This window comes from Gekko japonicus, unplaced genomic scaffold (assembly GCF_001447785.1).
Source record: "Gekko japonicus isolate JY-2015 unplaced genomic scaffold, Gekko_japonicus_V1.1 scaffold2515, whole genome shotgun sequence".
Classification (NCBI taxonomy): Eukaryota; Metazoa; Chordata; class Lepidosauria; order Squamata; family Gekkonidae; genus Gekko; species Gekko japonicus.
This window is the reverse complement of record NW_015174913.1, coordinates 104968-123993: the sequence shown is the minus strand read 5'-3', so window position 1 is coordinate 123993 and position 19026 is coordinate 104968. Positions and strand designations below refer to the sequence as shown.

General features: G+C 49.0%; 2 protein-coding genes across 8 annotated transcripts in view; one reads left to right on the top strand and one right to left on the bottom strand.

Moving 5' to 3' along the window:
• DYRK1B (dual specificity tyrosine-(Y)-phosphorylation regulated kinase 1B) overlaps window positions 1-12635 on the top strand; it is a 35873-nt gene extending 23238 nt beyond the window's left edge. For all 4 annotated transcript variants that reach the window (XM_015425047.1, XM_015425048.1, XM_015425045.1 and 1 more), the window contains exons 2-11: window positions 1293-1438; window positions 2113-2232; window positions 2681-2869; window positions 3289-3436; window positions 3919-4205; window positions 4463-4609; window positions 5449-5589; window positions 8444-8747; window positions 9991-10097; window positions 10234-12635. In XM_015425047.1, the coding sequence (XP_015280533.1) occupies window positions 1376-1438; window positions 2113-2232; window positions 2681-2869; window positions 3289-3436; window positions 3919-4205; window positions 4463-4609; window positions 5449-5589; window positions 8444-8747; window positions 9991-10097; window positions 10234-10629 (1902 nt within the window). In that variant the 5' untranslated portion in view covers window positions 1293-1375 and the 3' untranslated portion in view covers window positions 10630-12635. The remainder of the gene's footprint in view (window positions 1-1292; window positions 1439-2112; window positions 2233-2680; window positions 2870-3288; window positions 3437-3918; window positions 4206-4462; window positions 4610-5448; window positions 5590-8443; window positions 8748-9990; window positions 10098-10233) is intronic.
• Window positions 12636-16187: 3552 nt separating this feature from the next.
• Window positions 16188-19026, bottom strand: part of LOC107122018 (beta-1,4-galactosyltransferase 3-like) — a 28162-nt gene continuing 25323 nt past the window's right edge. For all 4 annotated transcript variants that reach the window (XM_015425040.1, XM_015425038.1, XM_015425041.1 and 1 more), the window contains 3 exons: window positions 18355-18477; window positions 17519-17623; window positions 16188-16725 (listed from right to left, as the gene is read on the bottom strand). In XM_015425040.1, the coding sequence (XP_015280526.1) occupies window positions 16578-16725; window positions 17519-17623; window positions 18355-18477 (376 nt within the window). In that variant the 3' untranslated portion in view covers window positions 16188-16577. The remainder of the gene's footprint in view (window positions 16726-17518; window positions 17624-18354; window positions 18478-19026) is intronic.

Here is a 19026-nt window from a genome sequence, read left to right as displayed (position 1 = left end):
TGCAACACCGTCACCAAGTCATCTATTGGGGACCTTACAAGTCTTGTCAATAGCCCTTGTCAGAACTGATCTTTTAGCTACTTCCCTATAAGTGAGAAAACAAAGCCTTGTTTTGTTGTGTTCATAGTATTGCTTTTTGGTGTTTGTTTCTTGGGAGAGAGGAAGAAGAGACCCACAGCTGAAAGACTTGAGGCAATGTCAGGATCAGCACCAATATTGACTCTCCACTGAGCTTTGAGGCTGTCCCTCTCTTCAGCTACATTCAAAAAGAGAGACCTTATGTGTAGGTGTGGCTGGATAATAGCATTCCTGTTGTCTGGTCTGGCATCACTTCTCAAAAGCCCCACTTGGCATTCTGCAGCACACAGGTGTGTGTACCTTGGCCAACTTTCCTATTCATTACCCTTCTTACTACCCGACGCTTCTGCAATCAAAGTCCTTCTCCACGTATGTCCTCTTCTTGCCACACAACTCCCCTCCCCTGCTCCTTTGGACTCCAGTCCTCCAAATATATCAGTGATAAAGGTATATGTGTGAAATATACATTGCTGTGGATAAGAAAAATAGGGAGAAAACTGTCCTTACACCCCAAAATGTTTAGAAGTTGAGAGCTATCCTTTAGAGAGGACAAAATAGCTGGGAATCTTCCACAGTCTTTCTTCCCCTCTCCCTATTCTTCCTTGATCTCAGTGCTTATCCATTTCTAGCTCTTCCTGCTCACTCAGTGAAAGCTGTTGTTCTGTATGTACTCCTGGGCCTGGAAAATAATTGGGGGTCTGGCATTTGCTTCCTGGCTGTGATAGCCACCCTCCCACAAAGCAGGCTTTCAGTGATAACCAGCCACTCTGCTTAGTTAAAAACCTGATGACCAAAGTAAACATGCAGAATTGGGAGATGCTACCATTTATGAATGTGCCATGCTGCTTTAACTCTGCCTTGTGGCATTCAGTGTTGCAAAAGCACATTTTTTTGTCTTATTTGCTGAATAGCTGCATGAAATGCAGGCCCCTCTGACTGACCGGATGCTTTTCTATCACTGGAGTGAAGTTGTCTGCCCTGGGTTTGTATCAGAAAATTGGATCCATACTCTCACACCCTTAAAAGCCGGGAATAGAACCTACATTCCTGCCCTTATCCTCACCCCCTACTGTAAATCAAGAGCCCTGACTCTTGTTCTCAGATTGGAATGTGTTTTGTGGTCAAAGCAGAGAGCTATTTCTGGGAAGGCAGGCGTGTGTTTTAGGCTTGGTGACAAGAAACTTCACTGGAATCTTTTTTGTATTATCCTCTAGGTGGCAGCAGCAACCCACAATGCCAGCTGCCGCCCTGCAGCCAGGTTGCCTCTCTGGGCCACTCTCTTCCTACTGAGACAATCATGTCGAGCCAGCACAGCCATGCACCCTTCTCCAGCATTCAGCCCATGGCTGAGCATCAGCAGGTAATAATAACTGGGAGAGCCCTATTCTTCCTTCCTGCGGGGCTGCTCCTGATTCTGCAGTCCTTCTCATTCAGTACATGCAAAAATGATGCATGCTTTTCAGCTCACACCATGCCTATTCTTCCTTCCTGCGGGGCTGCTCCTCATTCTGCAGTCCTTTCTTCTCATTCAGTACATGCAAAAACGATGCATGCTTTTCAGCTCACACCATAGACTCAGCTGCTTTTCCCATCGAGGCCCTGAGTTCAGTCTGCAGCTAAGGCTTGTAGAGGGAGACCTCACCGAGAAGGGGGGAAATTTAGTTGTCATTAAGGGCAGTCATAATGTATGGTAAGATCTGCTTCACCCATGGCAGCCCCAGAGCACCTGGGGAGGTGCCAGCACTGTCGCTACCATATGGGGGGGGGATTAGGAGATAGGCTATGTCTGCTAAGTTCAGAGGATGATGAACTTGGCTTTACCAGCTTTCTTTTCTACTAATGTTTTGTTCCAGGCTGGGGGAGTGGGATGGAAAAGCAAGGTTGCAAGCCTGCAACGCAAGGTGCCTGAATGGCTTACCTGCTTCACTGTTGCCATGTAGCTGTTGTCCTTTATGCTTGTGGCTTCAATGACTGTTTAAGCTGTGAGGCCAAGTCCCTAATTCTCCTCTTTCTTTTTTTTCTGGTCTCACACAGATCATGCCAGACCTGGCTATCCTGCAGAGAAGGATCCCGCTCACTTTTCGGGACTCTGCCACGGCGCCACTGCGTAAGCTGTCTGTGGACCTTATCAAAACATACAAACATATCAATGAGGTAAGAGGCCCTTTGTCCATAGAAGCAGCCTCTGACTGTTATGTAACAGTAGGAGTCGGGAATGTTCTCAGTGTCACAGAATCTTCTGTTTCCTTCAGGATGCATTATCAGTGGCCCTGTCTCCTAAATAGTTTAATTCATTTATATTCCCTCTTCCTTCCATGGAAATTATGACAGTGTACCACGGGGTCCTAGGCAGTTTCCCATCCAGGCTTTAGCAGCTTAGTTTTGGCATGGCTGTGCATTGTTTGCCGTCGGACTATGGCCTGGGCTGGAACCACTCCTTACCTCCTTTACTCCTTACCTTTTCTTGAAGGAGTGGAATGGCTGGGAGAGTTAACCTGGGGCACTGGCTGTTATGCAGAGTATGTAGGGAGATGGAGCACCCTGTCTTTTAGAAAGAGGGTCATTTTCTCCAGAGCCTTAATCCCTGCCTTTCATCGTCCAGGTCTATTATGCCAAGAAGAAACGTCGAGCCCTGCAGGTTGCACCAGAGGACACCAGTACCAAAAAGGAACGGAAAGTGCACAATGAGGGCTATGATGACGACAACTACGATTACATCGTCCGCAATGGCGAGCGCTGGCTGGAGCGCTACGAAATTGATTCACTCATTGGCAAGGGATCCTTTGGGCAGGTTAGAGATGGGGGGGACGGTTCTGTATTTTCTTCCACACTGCATGACAAGTTGTACCCCAGGTTCTTTCAGATGTTAGCCAGAGCATGCAGATTATTTACCAGCAGATATGTCTCTCACCAAATCAGGGTTATGTGCGCCCCATAGCCACAGTAATATTGCCACTTACGACTTAATTTGTTAAAATGTTTCTACTCCACTTTTTAGTGGAAACATATACATGTGTTTTTAATGAGGTTACGGTGTCCTTCACATCACAAGTAACACTTCTTTCTCCAAGACCTGCAGAAGCACGTGTGCACCCTGCTACCTTGGCCTAGTGATTCTCCCATGATTATGTCTCTAGAAAAATATGTGGTGGTACTCCCGGATGAGAAGATGATCGTGACATGGCTTATTTCTCCCCTCCCCCTTCCTAGGTGGTGAAGGCCTATGACCAGCAGGCACAGGAGTGGGTGGCCATTAAGATAATCAAGAACAAGAAGGCATTTCTGAGCCAGGCTCAGATTGAGTTGCGGTTATTAGAGCTCATGAACCAGCACGACACTGAGATGAAATACTATATTGGTGAGAGTCTGGGGAGCAACACTGTGTCTGCTAAGGGAGGGGGCTGTGTTTTTTCAGCTTCTGTATGAATGGGTTAGGGAGAACTGGTGAGGTGAACATCAACAAGGGTCTCAAATGTACCTGCTTGGATGGGTGACGGCTGTGGAGGGGCATTGTGTGCTGGAGATAAACTAGGGGGTGGAAAGGGGATGAAGCCTACATGAGAGGCTGAATAGAGCTTGAGTTGGAGGTGTGGTGTCCCTGGCAAAAATACCCAAGAGGAAGAGAATTGGTGAGAACTTGGCACATGTGTACATGGTGAAGCTAGTGATACATAAGTTACTCGTTTGTAAAGCCCAGGGACTACAGTAAACAGTGCAGGTGGATGCTCAGCAATCCAGGAATGTTTGAGAGTCACAAGGGTGTTTCAAAGTGTGAGTGTGGAGTTGCAGTGCTAGTGGTGCCACCGCAACACTTCCTTCTCTCTTTATCCCACCCTACAGTGCACTTGAAGCGGCATTTCATGTTCCGGAGCCACCTGTGCCTGGTGTTTGAGTTGTTGTCCTACAACCTCTATGACCTGCTCCGTAACACCAACTTCCGCGGTGTGTCTCTCAACCTCACACGCAAGTTTGCCCAGCAGCTATGCACTGCGCTGCTTTTCCTGGCAACACCCGAGCTCAGCATCATCCACTGTGACCTTAAGCCTGAGAACATCCTGCTCTGCAACCCCAAGCGCAGCGCCATCAAGATCGTGGACTTCGGCAGCTCCTGCCAGCTGGGCCAGCGGGTGAGTGGCTCCAAAATCCTGACCTTCCTAACCACGGGAGTCATCTTTGGCCTTGTCTGTCAGCTTCAGCAACTTCCCTCATTCTCAGGGGTTCTTCTCAGCTTGGAACCTGGCCAGCTGGACACTGTCAGCATAAGAAGGTGCAGAGCTCGTCCCACCCAGCGTTCAGTGCACGAGGGAGTTGGAGAAAGAGAGCCATGAGCATCTGGTCCCTTGAATGGACCGATTGATGGGATTTTGTCTTTTTGTCCCCACAGATCTACCAGTACATCCAGAGCCGATTTTACCGCTCACCTGAAGTGCTACTGGGCATGCCTTATGATCTGGCAATTGACATGTGGTCCCTAGGTTGCATCCTGGTGGAGATGCACACAGGAGAGCCACTCTTCAGTGGTGCCAATGAGGTAAGCAGGTGTTTCATAGAAGGGAAGGGCCATAGCTCACTGTGAAGTCCCAGATTCAATCCCCAGCATCTCCAGTTAAAGGATCAGGTAGTCTGTGATGTGAAAAACCTGTACCTGAGACCCCGGAGAAGCCCGATGGAGTAGAGAATACTGACCTTGCTAGACCAAGGGTGTGACCCAGTAGGAAGCAACTTTGTACGTTCATAAGGGAAGGGCCTGCGACTCAGTGGTAGAGACATCCGCACTGCATGCAGAAAGTCCCAGGTTCAGCTGCCCCCAGCATGTCCAGTAGTATCAGTAGGTGGTGACCTGCAGACAGCATTGACTTCAAGGGTCTAACTCAGAATAAAGCAGCTTCATGTGTTCACGTATAGGGGAAGAATGACCAGTTGAGAGAAAGGACAGTATTACTGCCACTAATAACTTGTTTGGTGAAAAGAAAGAGAACGCTAGAGAGAAGTTTTTGCCCCCTGGAGAGGTTTGCTCCAGAAGGCTAGCTTCAGCAGCCAGAACTTGGCCAGGGTGGCTGTTGAATTCCTTTTGGGTAGCATCATGTCGTCTAGACAAATGAGGGTAAGGGAGTGCAGTGACAAACTCTTCACGTTTTGACTGGAACAGCAGGGTAACTGGAAGCTTCTCAGGCAGCATTTTTTAAAATCCATGATTCAGAGGAATGAAAGCTTGTGTAGATGGATTTGGGGAGGTCCCTGTACAGATAAGGAAGTTGGCAATGGGAGGTGAGGAGGAGAGCTGCAGGGGGGGGGGGGGGGGGGGGGGGGGGGGGGGGGGGCTGGGTGGTGTCTTCCCGGTGCTCCTTTTCTCTTGCTTCCTCCCTGCAGGCGGACCAGATGAGTCGGATAGTGGAGGTGCTGGGGCTGCCGCCCCCTCACATGTTGGAGCAGGCTCCGAAGGCTCGCAAATACTTTGAAAAGCTGCCCGAGGGGGGCTGGGTCCTCCGGCGGGGCAAAGATGGCAGAAAGGTAATTCTTAATAGCTTTCCCGCTATCCGCCCACTTTCCCACTCAGGCCACCCCTGCCCTTTCCAAAGACCCAGAAGCAGTAGACACTTTGATGCACTCGAAATGTGCACCACAAAGCATCAAGCTGCCGTCAGTTTCTACTACTCAGTTGGCATTCCAGTTAAATTTCTGCTCTCGTAAGGTTTCTGGTTACATTTTGAATCTAAGTTATAAAGACTCTTGTCCAACTCTTCCCATGAATATAGATCAGGTCCCCTGTTAATTTTACCCCTTTTTTCCATGGTTGTGGTTTTCATATTTGCTTCAGTTAATTTTGTGGTATAAGAATTGCTGTTGCTTTGAGAGCACCTACAGGAAGTAAAATTGGAATAAAGAAACAGGTAACATTGGGACATTCATGTTCTTCGTTTAGTGGATTGGGAGCGTGCCAGTCTTGCGTGCTCCCTTCCCCTCTTTTTCTCGACAAACCATGACATGCTGTTATGTGTGAACTGGGCAAACCACGGCATAGACTGCAGAGTTGGAGCGAGCCAGCTTTTCGGCTGATGAAGAATGGAGCAAGGGGTTCCCTTGGACAACTCCAAAAGCCTGGGCCCTGCATATGTAGGGAAGCCATGTTGGATGAGGCTGTAGGAATGAGGAGAATTGGATGAGACTGAGAAGGAAAGCTGGCTGGATCCAGCTCATAGTTAGGCCACTTCCTTTGCAAACACCTAACTGCAGTTTGCAAAGAAAGAGGGAGGCAATCTGAGCTTGGTAGAGGGTGAAGTGTCCAAGCTTTACATGTGGACAGAGCCACAGACCCTGCCCTGGAATCTGAACAAAATACAGATGGGATACAGAAAAACTGGTACAGGAATGAGCTTGGCTTGAGAGTGGGGGAGTGAAGAGGCGTGTGTTTTAGCAAGCATCTGATTTTTAATAGCAGGGGTCTCTCTAGGAGGAAGGAAGAAAATCTGAGCAGCTGTCTTTCTTATGGCTGACAGGTTGAAGCTGAACAACCACTTGCTGTTCTTGTGGCTGCCCTGTGACTGAGGGCATATTCCTCCCCACCACCACCAATATTCACGATGACTGTCTTTTTGGCTCAGGCCAATGATAAACATTTGTTCATACCACACCAGGCCACCAGGGGGGGGGGGGGGGTGCATGTCATTTTTCTGTGAACATCCTCTGCTTTTGAAACCAGCCCTTGCTGATTTCCCCCCCCTGGTGTGGCTCAGATGCAACAACTGACAGTGGGCAAATTAGCAGGGGACAAAGGTGAGAACAGTATGCTGTTTGTCACGCCAATTCCCTCAGCGCCCCTCATCATTCATTAGTTAACATTAGCTCACAGGTACTTCCATTTGTAATTTCCAAAGCACTGTCTGGAACATCTAGAAACAGTTACGTCAAGAAGAGCTGTGAAAATTCTGCTTTGCCTTACCCTGTGTGATCTAGTTGTTAGCAGGACCCAAAGGGCAGCCTGGTCAGCTCTTTGTCCCTCTCATACCCTTTCGAGTTGCAGCAGTGATCAGGTGCATGCTTCCCTTCATGGAGGGATTCTTTTTCAGTGTCCGTGTAGTTGTTGCACTAGGATTTGGGAGTGTAAAATTTTCACCCCACCACCTGACAGGCCATCCTCACTCCCAGCTCTGGCAGACAGCCCATGAGCAAAGCCTAGCCCAGCTCTGAATTTTTTTGGGGGGAGTTGTTTTTGTTGAGGGAAACCCACTCATCCCAGTAGGTATCCCTCCCTGCTTCCCCAGCCCCCTCTTCAAGAGCTTTGGGACTTTTTTCTTGGGTAGCTGCTACCAACTCCTGTTATTTGCCCCCTCACCTGATTGGTGCCAGGAGGAGCATCAAACCACGGCCACTTCGGTAAGGTTACCCACAGTGAGGTGCACAGGAAGCAATCAAGGCAATCTCTTATCTCTTAAATAAACACAAGCCTTATTCTGCTGGCACAGTTCTAGAGAGAATACAGGCTACGAACTGCAGTGCAGACTAATAAAAGAAATGAAACTGAGAAAGGTTGCTAACCTGACTTAGAACTTAGAATATCTGAACATCTGATCTCCCCTCCTTGTTGGGGGATGCAAATGGGTGTATTTGAACAGAGGGCACTATCTTTTGCATGGTCACACGCGTGCACAGACACACGCGCCCTGAGAGAGAAGGAACAGCTTTTCAGTTCTCTTCCCCATGCATGTGAAAACGTCTTAGCCCATAGGTCATGGGTTCTGACAGCAACAATCTGCCAGAACTTACTCAGCCAATAGAGAGATGAGACAAGCCCTTTCTGGCAGAACTGCCAGTATGGACGCATTGTAAGAATATGAAACAGGCTGTACATTCTAAAGAATGCACAAACGCAGACAAAGAGCTTTGTCTTGTTTTGTCTTGTGCTGATCGCATAGAAACCAAGATTAACAAATTCCCAGCTCACCTTCTCTTTCAACTTCTTGGTGCAAATTACATTGGCGGCTGTCCTTGGCCACGCTCCAAAGGAAATACCTCCTGCATCAAATTCTTGGAAGCAAAGGAGGTGTGTGCAGGAGGCACAGGCAGGGCTGTTTCAGCATTGTGACACTTAATTTTTGCATTGTGTTGTTGTTGTTTTTTCTTTCAACTTCACGCTTGTGGAGTTTAACACCTTCCTTAGAACAGAAACCAACTTGTTCCTGTTGCATATAAATGTATTGTTTCCTATTTCCAGGCACAGACAAGAGAGATTCTTTGTACACTGCTTCCCTTCTGGGCACCCCTGATCATGTTGCCCAACATATTGGGTATTGCGCTTGCCCACCCTTTCTGCACCTTGTCTTGTGCCCTCATCTAGCTAATTTTACTGCCCTTCAATGCCTTTCAGGATTATAAGGTTCCAGGAACTCGGCGGCTGCATGAAGTGCTGGGGGTAGAGAGTGGGGGCCCAGGTGGGCGCCGTGCAGGAGAGCAGGGTCATTCGCCTTCCGACTACCTGAAGTTCAAGGACTTGGTGCTGCGCATGCTGGACTATGAACCCCGTAGCCGCATCACCCCCTTCTACGCCCTGCAACACAACTTCTTCAAGAAGACGGCTGACGAGGGCACCAACACGAGCGCCAGCACCTCACCAAGTCTGGGCACAGAGCACAGCCACTCTACCAGCACCACTAGTTCAGTGTCCAGTTCTGGTATGCATCTCTCTTCCCTTTTAAAATCCTTCTTTCTTTTTTACCACCGTCTAGCTTTAAGAAGAAAGAAAAAAATCACCAAAGCATTTTTAATAGGACGGAACTATAAAAGCAAAATTGTATTACCATTTTAAAACCACAGGATAGCCCAACTCAAGATGCTGACCCCAAGAACCACTAAAAAGTGGCACCAATTGTCAAAATCTTGGGAAATCACGCCAAAAGAGAACTAGCTGCCTTATATAGTTGAGGAACCTTACCAAGGAACTCGATTTACAAACTTCCTTGAGTGGGTCTTTATTTAAAACATTTTAAGCCACCTTTCCACCTGGTTCCCCAAAGCAGCAAAAAATTAAATGTTAACACAAGATTAAAAATGCACATAAACATATGAAAACCATTTTAAAAAGCTTGAGAGTCCCTTGGACTGCAAGAAGATCAAATCAGTCAATCCTAAAAGAAATCAACCCTGACTGTTCCCTGGAAGGCCAGATAATGAAACTGAAGCTGAAATACTTTGGCCACCAAATGAGAAGGGAGCACTCACTGGAGAAGACCCTGATGCTGGGAAAGATTGAAGGTCAAAGAAGACGGGCACGGCAAAGGATGAGATGGTGAGACAGTGTCATAGATGCAACGAACATGAAGTTGAGCAAACTTCAGAGGACGGCGGAAGACCGGAAGGCCTGGCGTGATCTGGTCCATGGGGTCGCAAAGAGTCGGACTCGACTGTGCGACTGAACAAGAACAACAACAAAAAACATACGAATGAGAGAGAAGGGGGACAAACAGATCTCCTGGTGGAGAGAATGGCATCAGTTTGGTGCCAAGACCAAGAAGGCCCTTTTCTGGGTTTCCATCCATCTAGCCTCAGATTGGCAGGAGCACTGTAGTGGTCAGGTAAAGTAGCTATGCAAGCCCCAAACTGTATAAGGCTCTTGTGTATATATGTTTTAGACCTAATTTCCCATACTGCCTGGCAGCAGTTTTCAGTACCTTTTCCCAGCCAGCCTTGTTAACTGCAGATACCAGGCCTCAAACCTGTAATGCTTCGCATGCTATGAAATACACGCTACTGCTGAGTTTATGGCTCTTCTCCCCCCCCCCCTTTTTCTCATCTCAGCCACCTGGTTTAGGGGTCTGGGCCTTGAGCTGTCCCCAGCATTCCCAGCTGTGGAACCATTCCCCTCGTGTATTCTTTTGACCCCATCCCCCTTCTCTGATCCTCTTTCTCTCCCGACAGGCGGTTCCAGTGGCTCTTCCAACGACAACCGTGGCTACCGCTACAGCAATCGTTACTATGGCAGCATGGGCACTGTGCATGCAGATTGCGAGATGCAGAGTCCCCAAGTAGGTTGTGGGCCAGGGTCTGACCCTTGGCTTCCCATTCCCTTTTTTGGGCAACACCTCTCCTGCTCCGTTTCTCCCCTTTCTGTACGTGTCCCTTTTGCCACCATCTGCATTGCTTTTGTTGTTGTTGTTGCAGGCCCCTTCTCAGCAGCAGATGCGTCTCTGGGCCGGCGGCGACAACGAGAGTATTCCTCACATCTTACCTCACAAACCCACACCCAGCCAGGCCATGCCATGTTTCCCTCCGACCGGACACCCCCCGTACCAGCGCCCACCGCTCCCGCTGTCTCCCCCGCTCCCCGAGGCCATGGAGGTGTCCCTGGGCCCACGCCACCTGGACTGCAACCCCACCGGCCTGGGCTCCTCATCCTTGCACTTGGGCACCTCGGCCTTCCGGACTAGGACTGCTGGCGGCTCACGCCCCGAGGGACTTGGCCTCAACTACCCTCTCCGCGGGCGCGGGCACCGAGAAACGGATGAGACTGCACTGATGGGTGTCTGCGTGCCGCAGGGCACGGCTGCCAGCTCCTGATGATGGACTGGCCCGGCAGGCTAGGAGCCAGTGCCCGGCGAGAGCACTCCCTTGTTGCACCAGAGCCTGGACGGGCCAGGACTAACTGTGTAGGGCAGGGAACCAGTTGCCCACAGAGCGCTTCTCCGCACGGGAGAGTTCAAGTGGGCCAGGACTTTTTAAACGGTGGGACGGGGGCAGGTTGCCTGGCTCATGTGGCCAGCCTAGAGACCAGGTCCTGTTTGCTACCCGGGACCCCCCTGCTGCAAGTGGTAAGCATTGTGTTGGGGGAGGGGAGGGGGGAAACAGTACCAGGGGGAAAGCATGTGGAGCCAGCATCCTCCCACCCTCAGAGCCCGGGTGCCACCTCCCCTCTCTCTGGTCAGTGCTTTCTCTGACTTGTGTGGTCCCTCCTGGCCGCTGCCACAAGCCTCCCCCACCCCCACCCCACCCCTTGAATCACTCAGCGGCATATGGGCCTGGCAGCCATTCCCTTCCCTGGTGCGAGAGATTTCAACACTCTTGTGTGCTTGGATGGACAGACAGACTCCTGTGCACTATGTGGACTTTGATAGGCTTGGCGGCCTGTGTTGGTCCCATGGGAATTGCTGCTAAAAACTTCCCCCTCCCCCCCCCCGCTTGGAAATAAAGGGTTGCCCCAACCAACGATTGAATGTTTATGCTGACTCGTGTGCAGCCCTCTTGGACCTGCCTCTTGCCGTGTGTACACGAGGGGGGGGAAACAGTGCCTAGGTCCATGCTCCGGCACAGTCGGGCTGTTCACCGCACGTTGCTGCTCTAACCTGAGCAAGGCGGCAGAGCGGGGGACCTGGCCCCGAGCCTGGATGGTGGCTGTGAACTTTTTAAACTCTGCCTTACTTGAGTGCATGCATCTTTGCACGGGATTCTGTCTGAGCTCAGGCTGTTTTCCTTAAGAGTCTGCTTTCTTGAGTAGGAAAGTGTGAAAACTGTGCAGAGAATGTGGGATGTGACCCAGCCATCCCCTCTTTCTTCTCATGTGAGGTTTGCCCCCCCCCTTCACCCACTTGACTTAACCCCACCACCACCATCATACTGATTTCACGTGAATATCAAAATTCCTACTGAACGGGCGAGGAACCGAAGCACAAAGAGCCAAGACTGGGAGCCTCCTGCCGAACGGGTCTCCTTGTAACACCTACCACTTTGTTACTCGCTAGCTTACGTGGTGCCTCCTTTCCATACAGCTTGGCCACAAGGGTTATCATCAGGCCAGGCTTTAGTCGTGCTCTCATTAGCAGTGTGGCATGCCCATATTCTTTTCCTGTTGAGCAGGGGCGGGGGTAGGCTCTTCCTTTCAGAAGGGTTTGAAGCACCCACGCAGCCCTCTGTTGTCACACACAAAAAGAGGGGGGTTGCTGGTTCGCAAACAGAAGCCTCAAGTCACCCGGTCAGTGCGTGGTGGAACTGTAAAATGCGGTCAAAACAAGGGCAGCAGTAAACCCTTTTTTGCTCTGGAACAGATTGGCCACCAAACTAGAACAAACCGAGTTGTGCCCATTGTTCCATAGGGGTAGGGCATTTGGCCCCATGTCCAGTTGCAGGCAGAATGGGAGGGGTGGGGGACCCCCGGATGGAAATATTAAGTGGTTGGTCACAGCTATCTTCCTCCAGGAATTTCTCTTATTGTATGCCATCTGTCTACTAAAGAGGGCAAGATGTAAATGCACACTCAGGCCTCCTGCCTGCTCTACAGGTAGCATGGAATAATTTGATACAAGGCATAGAAAGTCAGCGTCCTACAAACCTTGTTTTAAGGGGAAAAATGTATGGCTACAGGGACAGGCTGGAGCTGTGCAGGAAGGTTCTGGCTCAGTGGAATTTCCACTGGGTTAGGGTTTCATATCCCTATGGCTCTCATGGCCACCCACCCTGTTAACAGTTAAACAGAGCTGCATATTGTATACAGGCTACAACATCCAACCTTTCTGGGTGCAGCTTTATTTTTTAAAATTTGGCCTTTAACTGCACGATAGAAACAGCCTTGTATGTGCCGGGGGCGGGGGGGGGGGGGGGGGGGGAGCAGCGCAGAGATAATGGAATGGCATTGGTGCCCAGGTAGGAAGTATAGATGGCAGAGTCAGCAGTGGCTGTAAATGAGCCTTTAAAACTGGAAAATGTAGCAGACACAATGTTCATTAGGCACTAGGCAAGGGAGCACCTAATGTCCGCTGAGCACCACCACCCCACATTGCAAGCGCCGTAGTTTCTGGTCCAGCCTTGGGTTCTGAATGGAATTACGTTTGTTAACGGTTTGAGCCAAACCAAGGTTTTGTGAGGAATTGCTTAACTCGGGAATGTATTCCATTAGTTCTCTCTCCGCCCATTTAAATTATAAATGCTGAGAAGCGATGGTCATTGGGATTCTTGTATTCTTGCTTTCCCTTTCTTTTTGTCTCTTTCTCAGGCCGCCACCCCCACACCCCCTTTCTGTGGCTCAGTTTGCCACACACCGTTCCCTTCCGTCTCCTTCAGAAGCGAGTCCGTGCAGTCTGCTTGACAACCAATAGCTTTACTTCACCTGTGACTTGTCTCCTGTGTAAAAGTAATTGCCTGAACTGGTAAAGAGTAGCCCAACTGCGGCGGCAGCTTTTAACCTGCTCGGATTAGTAGTTGCTGTTATCATGGAATAGCCATAACCTGAATTTCCATTGTAAACTGTTGGTAGTTCTGTCTGTATTTTAAAAAAGATACTTGATAGAGATTTTAGCAGCTCCTGTGGAATCTTGTGGCCAAGACTGGATATAGTCTGACTATGCATGGGGGGCGGGGGGACACAAATTAGGTGTAATGTCAATCATCTTCAAAATCCTTGCTTTCATCACCCCACCCTACAATGTTTTAGCTCTTCAGGCTATGAAAATAAGTGGGGAAGCAGGGCGCTCTAGTCGTTTGGCGTGATTTAGGCTGACTGGAAGCTATGGTGGAGTTGCGACCAATTTGGCCCATTGCTTCTAATGGGAGTTGGTCAGGTCTTGCATTGGAATCAATAGCTGGAGAGGCATCAAATGAGAGGAATGATAGAATGGATGTCCACAAGTCAAAGTGGCAAGGCAGAAGTCATGGCAAGGGAGTGCCTCATACAAGAATTCACTAGTAGGGTCACTCCCTAGAGATTTAATCGTGGCAACCAACAAGGAACACCTCTCATATAAGACCCACTGTGGTGATACCTTTAAAAAAAAAAAAAAAGGGCCAGCAGAAGCACAGCAAAACCGACTGTGCCTCTTCTAAAATAGCAGCAGGGTTGTACCTTGTTCTGGGACAAACATACGTATCCTTTTTTAAGAACAAGGTATGAACTTCCTACAGCTGTGTTGCCTACCAAACCTGGTTGAAATGTATAGCTGCCTCCCCTGGGAGCAACTTGTACCTTTCCAGGAGCAGTAGGAGAAATTCTACAAAACCAGCCATGTGGAAAAGCATAGTTTATGCAAGTCACACCACACGGGGTCCCCCCCCCTAAAGGGGGGGGGGGAAGGACCCAAGAGGATTCATTGCACCCAACTAACCTCCTACCACAACTTTTTAAAATATTACTATTTTGAGGAGTGGGTTGTGTTCTAGTTATGCCAGGACAGGGAAAAGCAAGAGGGTGTGGGCCAAAGTTGCTATTCTTATTTGGGTATTTTGATGTGGGGGGGGGGGGTAGCAACAGCTGGCTCTGTCTGATAATAGACTGGGAGGGAGGGGTACAAATGCTAAAAATCAATCTGTAACTGAACTCTTAGGTTTATGTATGAAGCTGATGGAGAAGAGACCTCATCATTTAGGGAGCTGAAGGGATAGGGCAAGATCCATTATTTCATGAATCCAAAGGGCTTTATGTGCAGATGTTGTGGCAATGAGCAAGCTTGAACATGTGGAAAGCTCACACTACACAGTGCCCGAAGGAGCAGCGAGGAAGTCTCCCCACACGCCTAAACCTTTCCCTGAACTCATCAAGCTTTCCCCTTACCCCTCTGAAATAGAAGTTCACAGCCAAATCAACCTTTCTTTACAGTTAATACTAAGGCCTCATTCCTCACATTGATATGGGGGGAATCCGTATTTAGTCGAAGATCACTCCTCTGTTGGATGGAAGCTGGTATAGTGGTTGAAAGCGGCAGATTCTAATCTGGGGAACCACGTGTGATTCCCCACTCCTCCACATGAAGCCTGCTGGGTGACCTTGGGCCACTCACAACTCCCTCAGCACTCTCTCAGCCCCACCTAGAAGAAGAAGAATAGATTGGATTTATACCCTACCCTTCACTCAGAGTCTGAGTGACTTACAAACTCCTTTCCCTTCCCCTCCCCACAACAGACACCCTGTGAGGTGGGTGGGGCTGAGAGCTCTGAGAGAAACTGCTCCTTTCAAGAACACCTCTGACAGAACTATGGCTTGCCCAAGGTCATCCATCAGCTGTGAGTGGAAGAGGGGGGAATCAGACCCGGTTCTCCCAGATTAGAGTCCACACACTTAAACCACTACACCAAACTGGCTCCCCTCACAGTGTGACTGTCGTGGGGAGAGGAAGGGAAGGCGATTGTAAGCCGCTTTGGGATTTCTTAAGGTAGAGAAAAGCGGGGTATAAAAACTAACTTTGCTTCTCCTCACACAACCCTGAAAACAACAACAGGGGAAGTTGGAGTAGGACTGGAAGATGGTGCAGGAGAAATGTTTCATGTTGCAGGGAGGCTGCAAGAGTTTAAAAGGCCATGGAACACTGGCAGCTGGAGAGCCGTTCAAGATGGTTTACTCAGCTTGCCTCTCATTTAGCTTTTGAGTCTAAATCATATTTTAAAACAAGCTTTATGAATAGATTTGTTCCTCTTTCCACTGCCAACAGACAGTTTTAACAGCTGAATGCTCATTGAGACTTGTGACAAATCCCAAACTATTGAGAATGCAGGTAACCAGGATTCCTGGGCAGACCGACAGATAGGATCCGCTCATGCTGCAGAATGGATCAGAGCAGCAGTTGAGCACAGCTTTTGTACTTGGCCAGACTGCTAATCCTTCAGTAGCTGCTCTCCAATGCACAGTTTGGCATCTTTTCATTGGGGGGGGGGGGGGGGGAGGCTGTTTCAAAACCTGTGTTCTGCTATCGAGCCCATGGCCCTGCAGCAAACCTACCTGCCCAACAAAGAAATCTGCCTGGAGTTCCTTCCTACAGTGGAAGAGTGGAGAGGGGATGTGGAGGGGGATGTCAGCGAAACAGTGACGCCCTCATAACATCACATTCCTTCGGGGTCTCCTGGGCACCAACACCTTGGCCCAACTTTCTTGCAGCACAACTACTCCTTGCCTGAGCAGAACTGTCTTAAGCATTCGTTTGTTAACCTATCCATCAGGACTGGAAACCAGACAAGTGGTGCTGGCTTTCCCCCCATCCTGGAACAGAGTGCAGCTCATCCAACAGTTGTGGGTTGCCTGACCATTTCTTCCTCCTCGATGCTTGATCCCCCCACCCCACCCCCCAGCAGAGAAACCACACTTGGCCAGACACACTTTTTTTTAAAATAAATTGCACTTTAATAAGAAAGACAATCTCTGGTGCGGCAGCTGCAGAGTTCAAGCCAGGAAGTAAGACAGTCCCTGCTTCTCTGGCGAACCTGCTGTGCCATTCCTTCAACCAAGGTACGAAAGGCATCCCACAAACCATATCCCAGGAAGTCAGATACCCCCCCCTCCACCCAGCCCCCAAGATTAAAAGAGCAATTCTGGGGAGGGGGGGGAGAGGCGCCCGTCTCATGTGACGCTCCCATCTGTTCTCTGGAATGCAGCACCCCCACCCCCCAGCACTTTGACAGACACTTGTGTTTCTTTAGAAAAAAAGACAGGCTGCTCAGGCCTCTCTGCCCACTGTGGATTCTTTGGTTTCCTCTGTCTGAGAGCGGTGCTGGGGCGGGGCTCCTTGTCCTGTGCCACTCCGCGGTAGGTCCCATCACGTATGGCGCAGTCCCTTCTCGGTGCCAATGAAGACGGTGATGTTAGTATAGAGGGGGTGGAGTTCCTTGGAGAGCAGCTGGTACTCCAGCGTGTTCATGCCATCCTGCTTCCACGTTCTCCGTGTCTTGGCCAGCAAGTTAAATCTGCAGGAGGAATTCACAGTGAGGAGCTGATGGCCAGAATTCAGGTACCACCCCACCCCCCATGTACCTTGCCAGAGTGGTTCTTTCTATTGCTTATAGGAAATGTAAGCATTGGGGGGGGGGTTTCTTTGCTTATTTTTTAAAATAGTTTTCTAGCAATGAAGGTAGCAAGACACGACTAAGCAAAAAGGAGTCCGTCAAGAAAAGGATAATATATTCAGTAGCTAAAATCTATGGCTGTCTCTTACTTGAAGAATAAAAGTGCTACTGAGACTTGCTAGGTGGGTGCCCTTCTTCTGATTAACTTCCGGAGCCATATACCCAACACCCCGCACTGACTCTCCTAACAGCCCACATCATCTGTATCTCCACTGTTGGCGGTGAAGTCTAACTTCGATTGGCTGAGCTGGGGCAATGCTTTGGAATGTTCAGTTGCTTGTGAAGCGAAACAGTCTGCAGCCCAGCTTCTGTGAGGGAGTGGAATGCTGTCAATTTGGCTGAGATCAAGACCCTTAATATGGGAAAGGGCACACAGAAAGCCAGGAAGTAATCCTGGAACAGGAAGTTCAGAGAAAAGGCTGAAGCAAAAGTAGATAATAAAATGGGGCCTTGGTTTTTAAAAAAACCCTGCAGGCAAGAAGGGACTAACAGAAAAGAAGATAACTTCCCAATGCTCAGGAGAGAATAAATACTATGGAGAATGGAAAGAGAAATGCAAGAGGGAACTGGTCAAGAAAGCCTCATTAAAGCAGGATTTAAGGGAGAAGGACCCCATCCCCTGCCAAACACTTACCTCTTAGGATTCTGCTCGTTGCCCTTGTCATGTCCGTGCTTGATCATTCGGTAACGGCCATACTGAATAGATGGACGGGAAATCAACATCCCACTGAGTGCCACCCTGCAAGAAAAGGCATAGGCATCAGCCTTTGTGGACTCCAATACAGTAAAAAGCTCTCAGTCAAGGCACAGGCATTAAATGTCATTTCTGAACTGCAGAAATATGACCATCCTGGTTCCCTGCTCAATCCGTCTCTGCCAATATCTGCCAAGTGCTAGGGTAAAGAGGGGGTTCTGTAATTTGAGCTTTGAGCCCATAGATACTGCTGGAATCTTCAGTGGACACCATCAAAACTGATAGTCACAGAAGGCACAGCCAACCACACAGTGGCCGCCACGAGGCTGGGGGCCAATCACAAAATACTGGGAAGTTCTAAGCCATCATCCTATGAAGGAGACAGCTGTTTCCAAATGGATGCTCCTGGGATTTTCTAAAGCACTTGCTACTCCCAGTGAGATGGAAGAACACCAGGACTGATTCTTTGCTTTGGGAAAAGAGATAGTCTGATGAAGGATTAACTGGACACCAAGAAGGACATCTGTAGGTGATATAGCACCCCAGGACACCATTTTGAAGATCAGTGCTCTAAGACAACATCTTTGGAAACACAATCCTTCCTTGGGCACCACCTACAAGTATAACACCTTCCCATAAACCTTTGTAGAGTTGACCAATTCGTCATATAAATGACAGCCTTGACAACCACAGGCTATGAGTGGCATTTCATATGGCTGGAGACACAGACCTGCCTCCTGTTCTAAAGCAAATGCCCACCTGACACAGATCCTTACCGGACCGCGATGTCATCATCTTCTCCGCCCCAGCCCCAGTAGTTGTTGGGAAAGCCATTCATCTTCATGTACTGCTCTGGACTGAGTGCTGAAACTCCCCCAAAGTAGGTCTTGTAAGGAAGCCTACCAGAATGATTGAAGAACAGTAAACGTTAGTTGCTGTAGATTTTCTGGGATGTGTGGCCATGGTCTTGGCATTGTAGAACCTGACATTCACCAGTAACTGTGACTGGCATCCTCAGAGGTATAAACACAGAAAGATGGAATACTCTCTATGTCAAGGTGAGAAGAAAATGGTAGGCAGTAAATTTATATCTACTCCAGAAGGTGGGAAGGGCTGAGTCATTGTCTTGTAGGAGTTCCCCAGGCTATGGACATGCTAATGGAGGAGCTTCCTGAGGAGGTTCTTTTGTTTCCTGAGGAGGTTCCCTGCTTTCTGAGGAGGTTGTTGAAATTCTAATCTTATCTGTAGTGCTATTGTCTGATGTAAAGCCTTTTGTGTTTTTCAGGACAGGAAGCCATGTCCTATTTTGTTCCAAGACACTGAAAGACTGGACAACACTTTCAAAATACTGTTCCAAGACACTGAAAGACTGGACAACACTTTCAATTACCATGTCAGATTACACAGGGAAGCCATTGAAATTCACAAACATAAACATAATTTCAGCA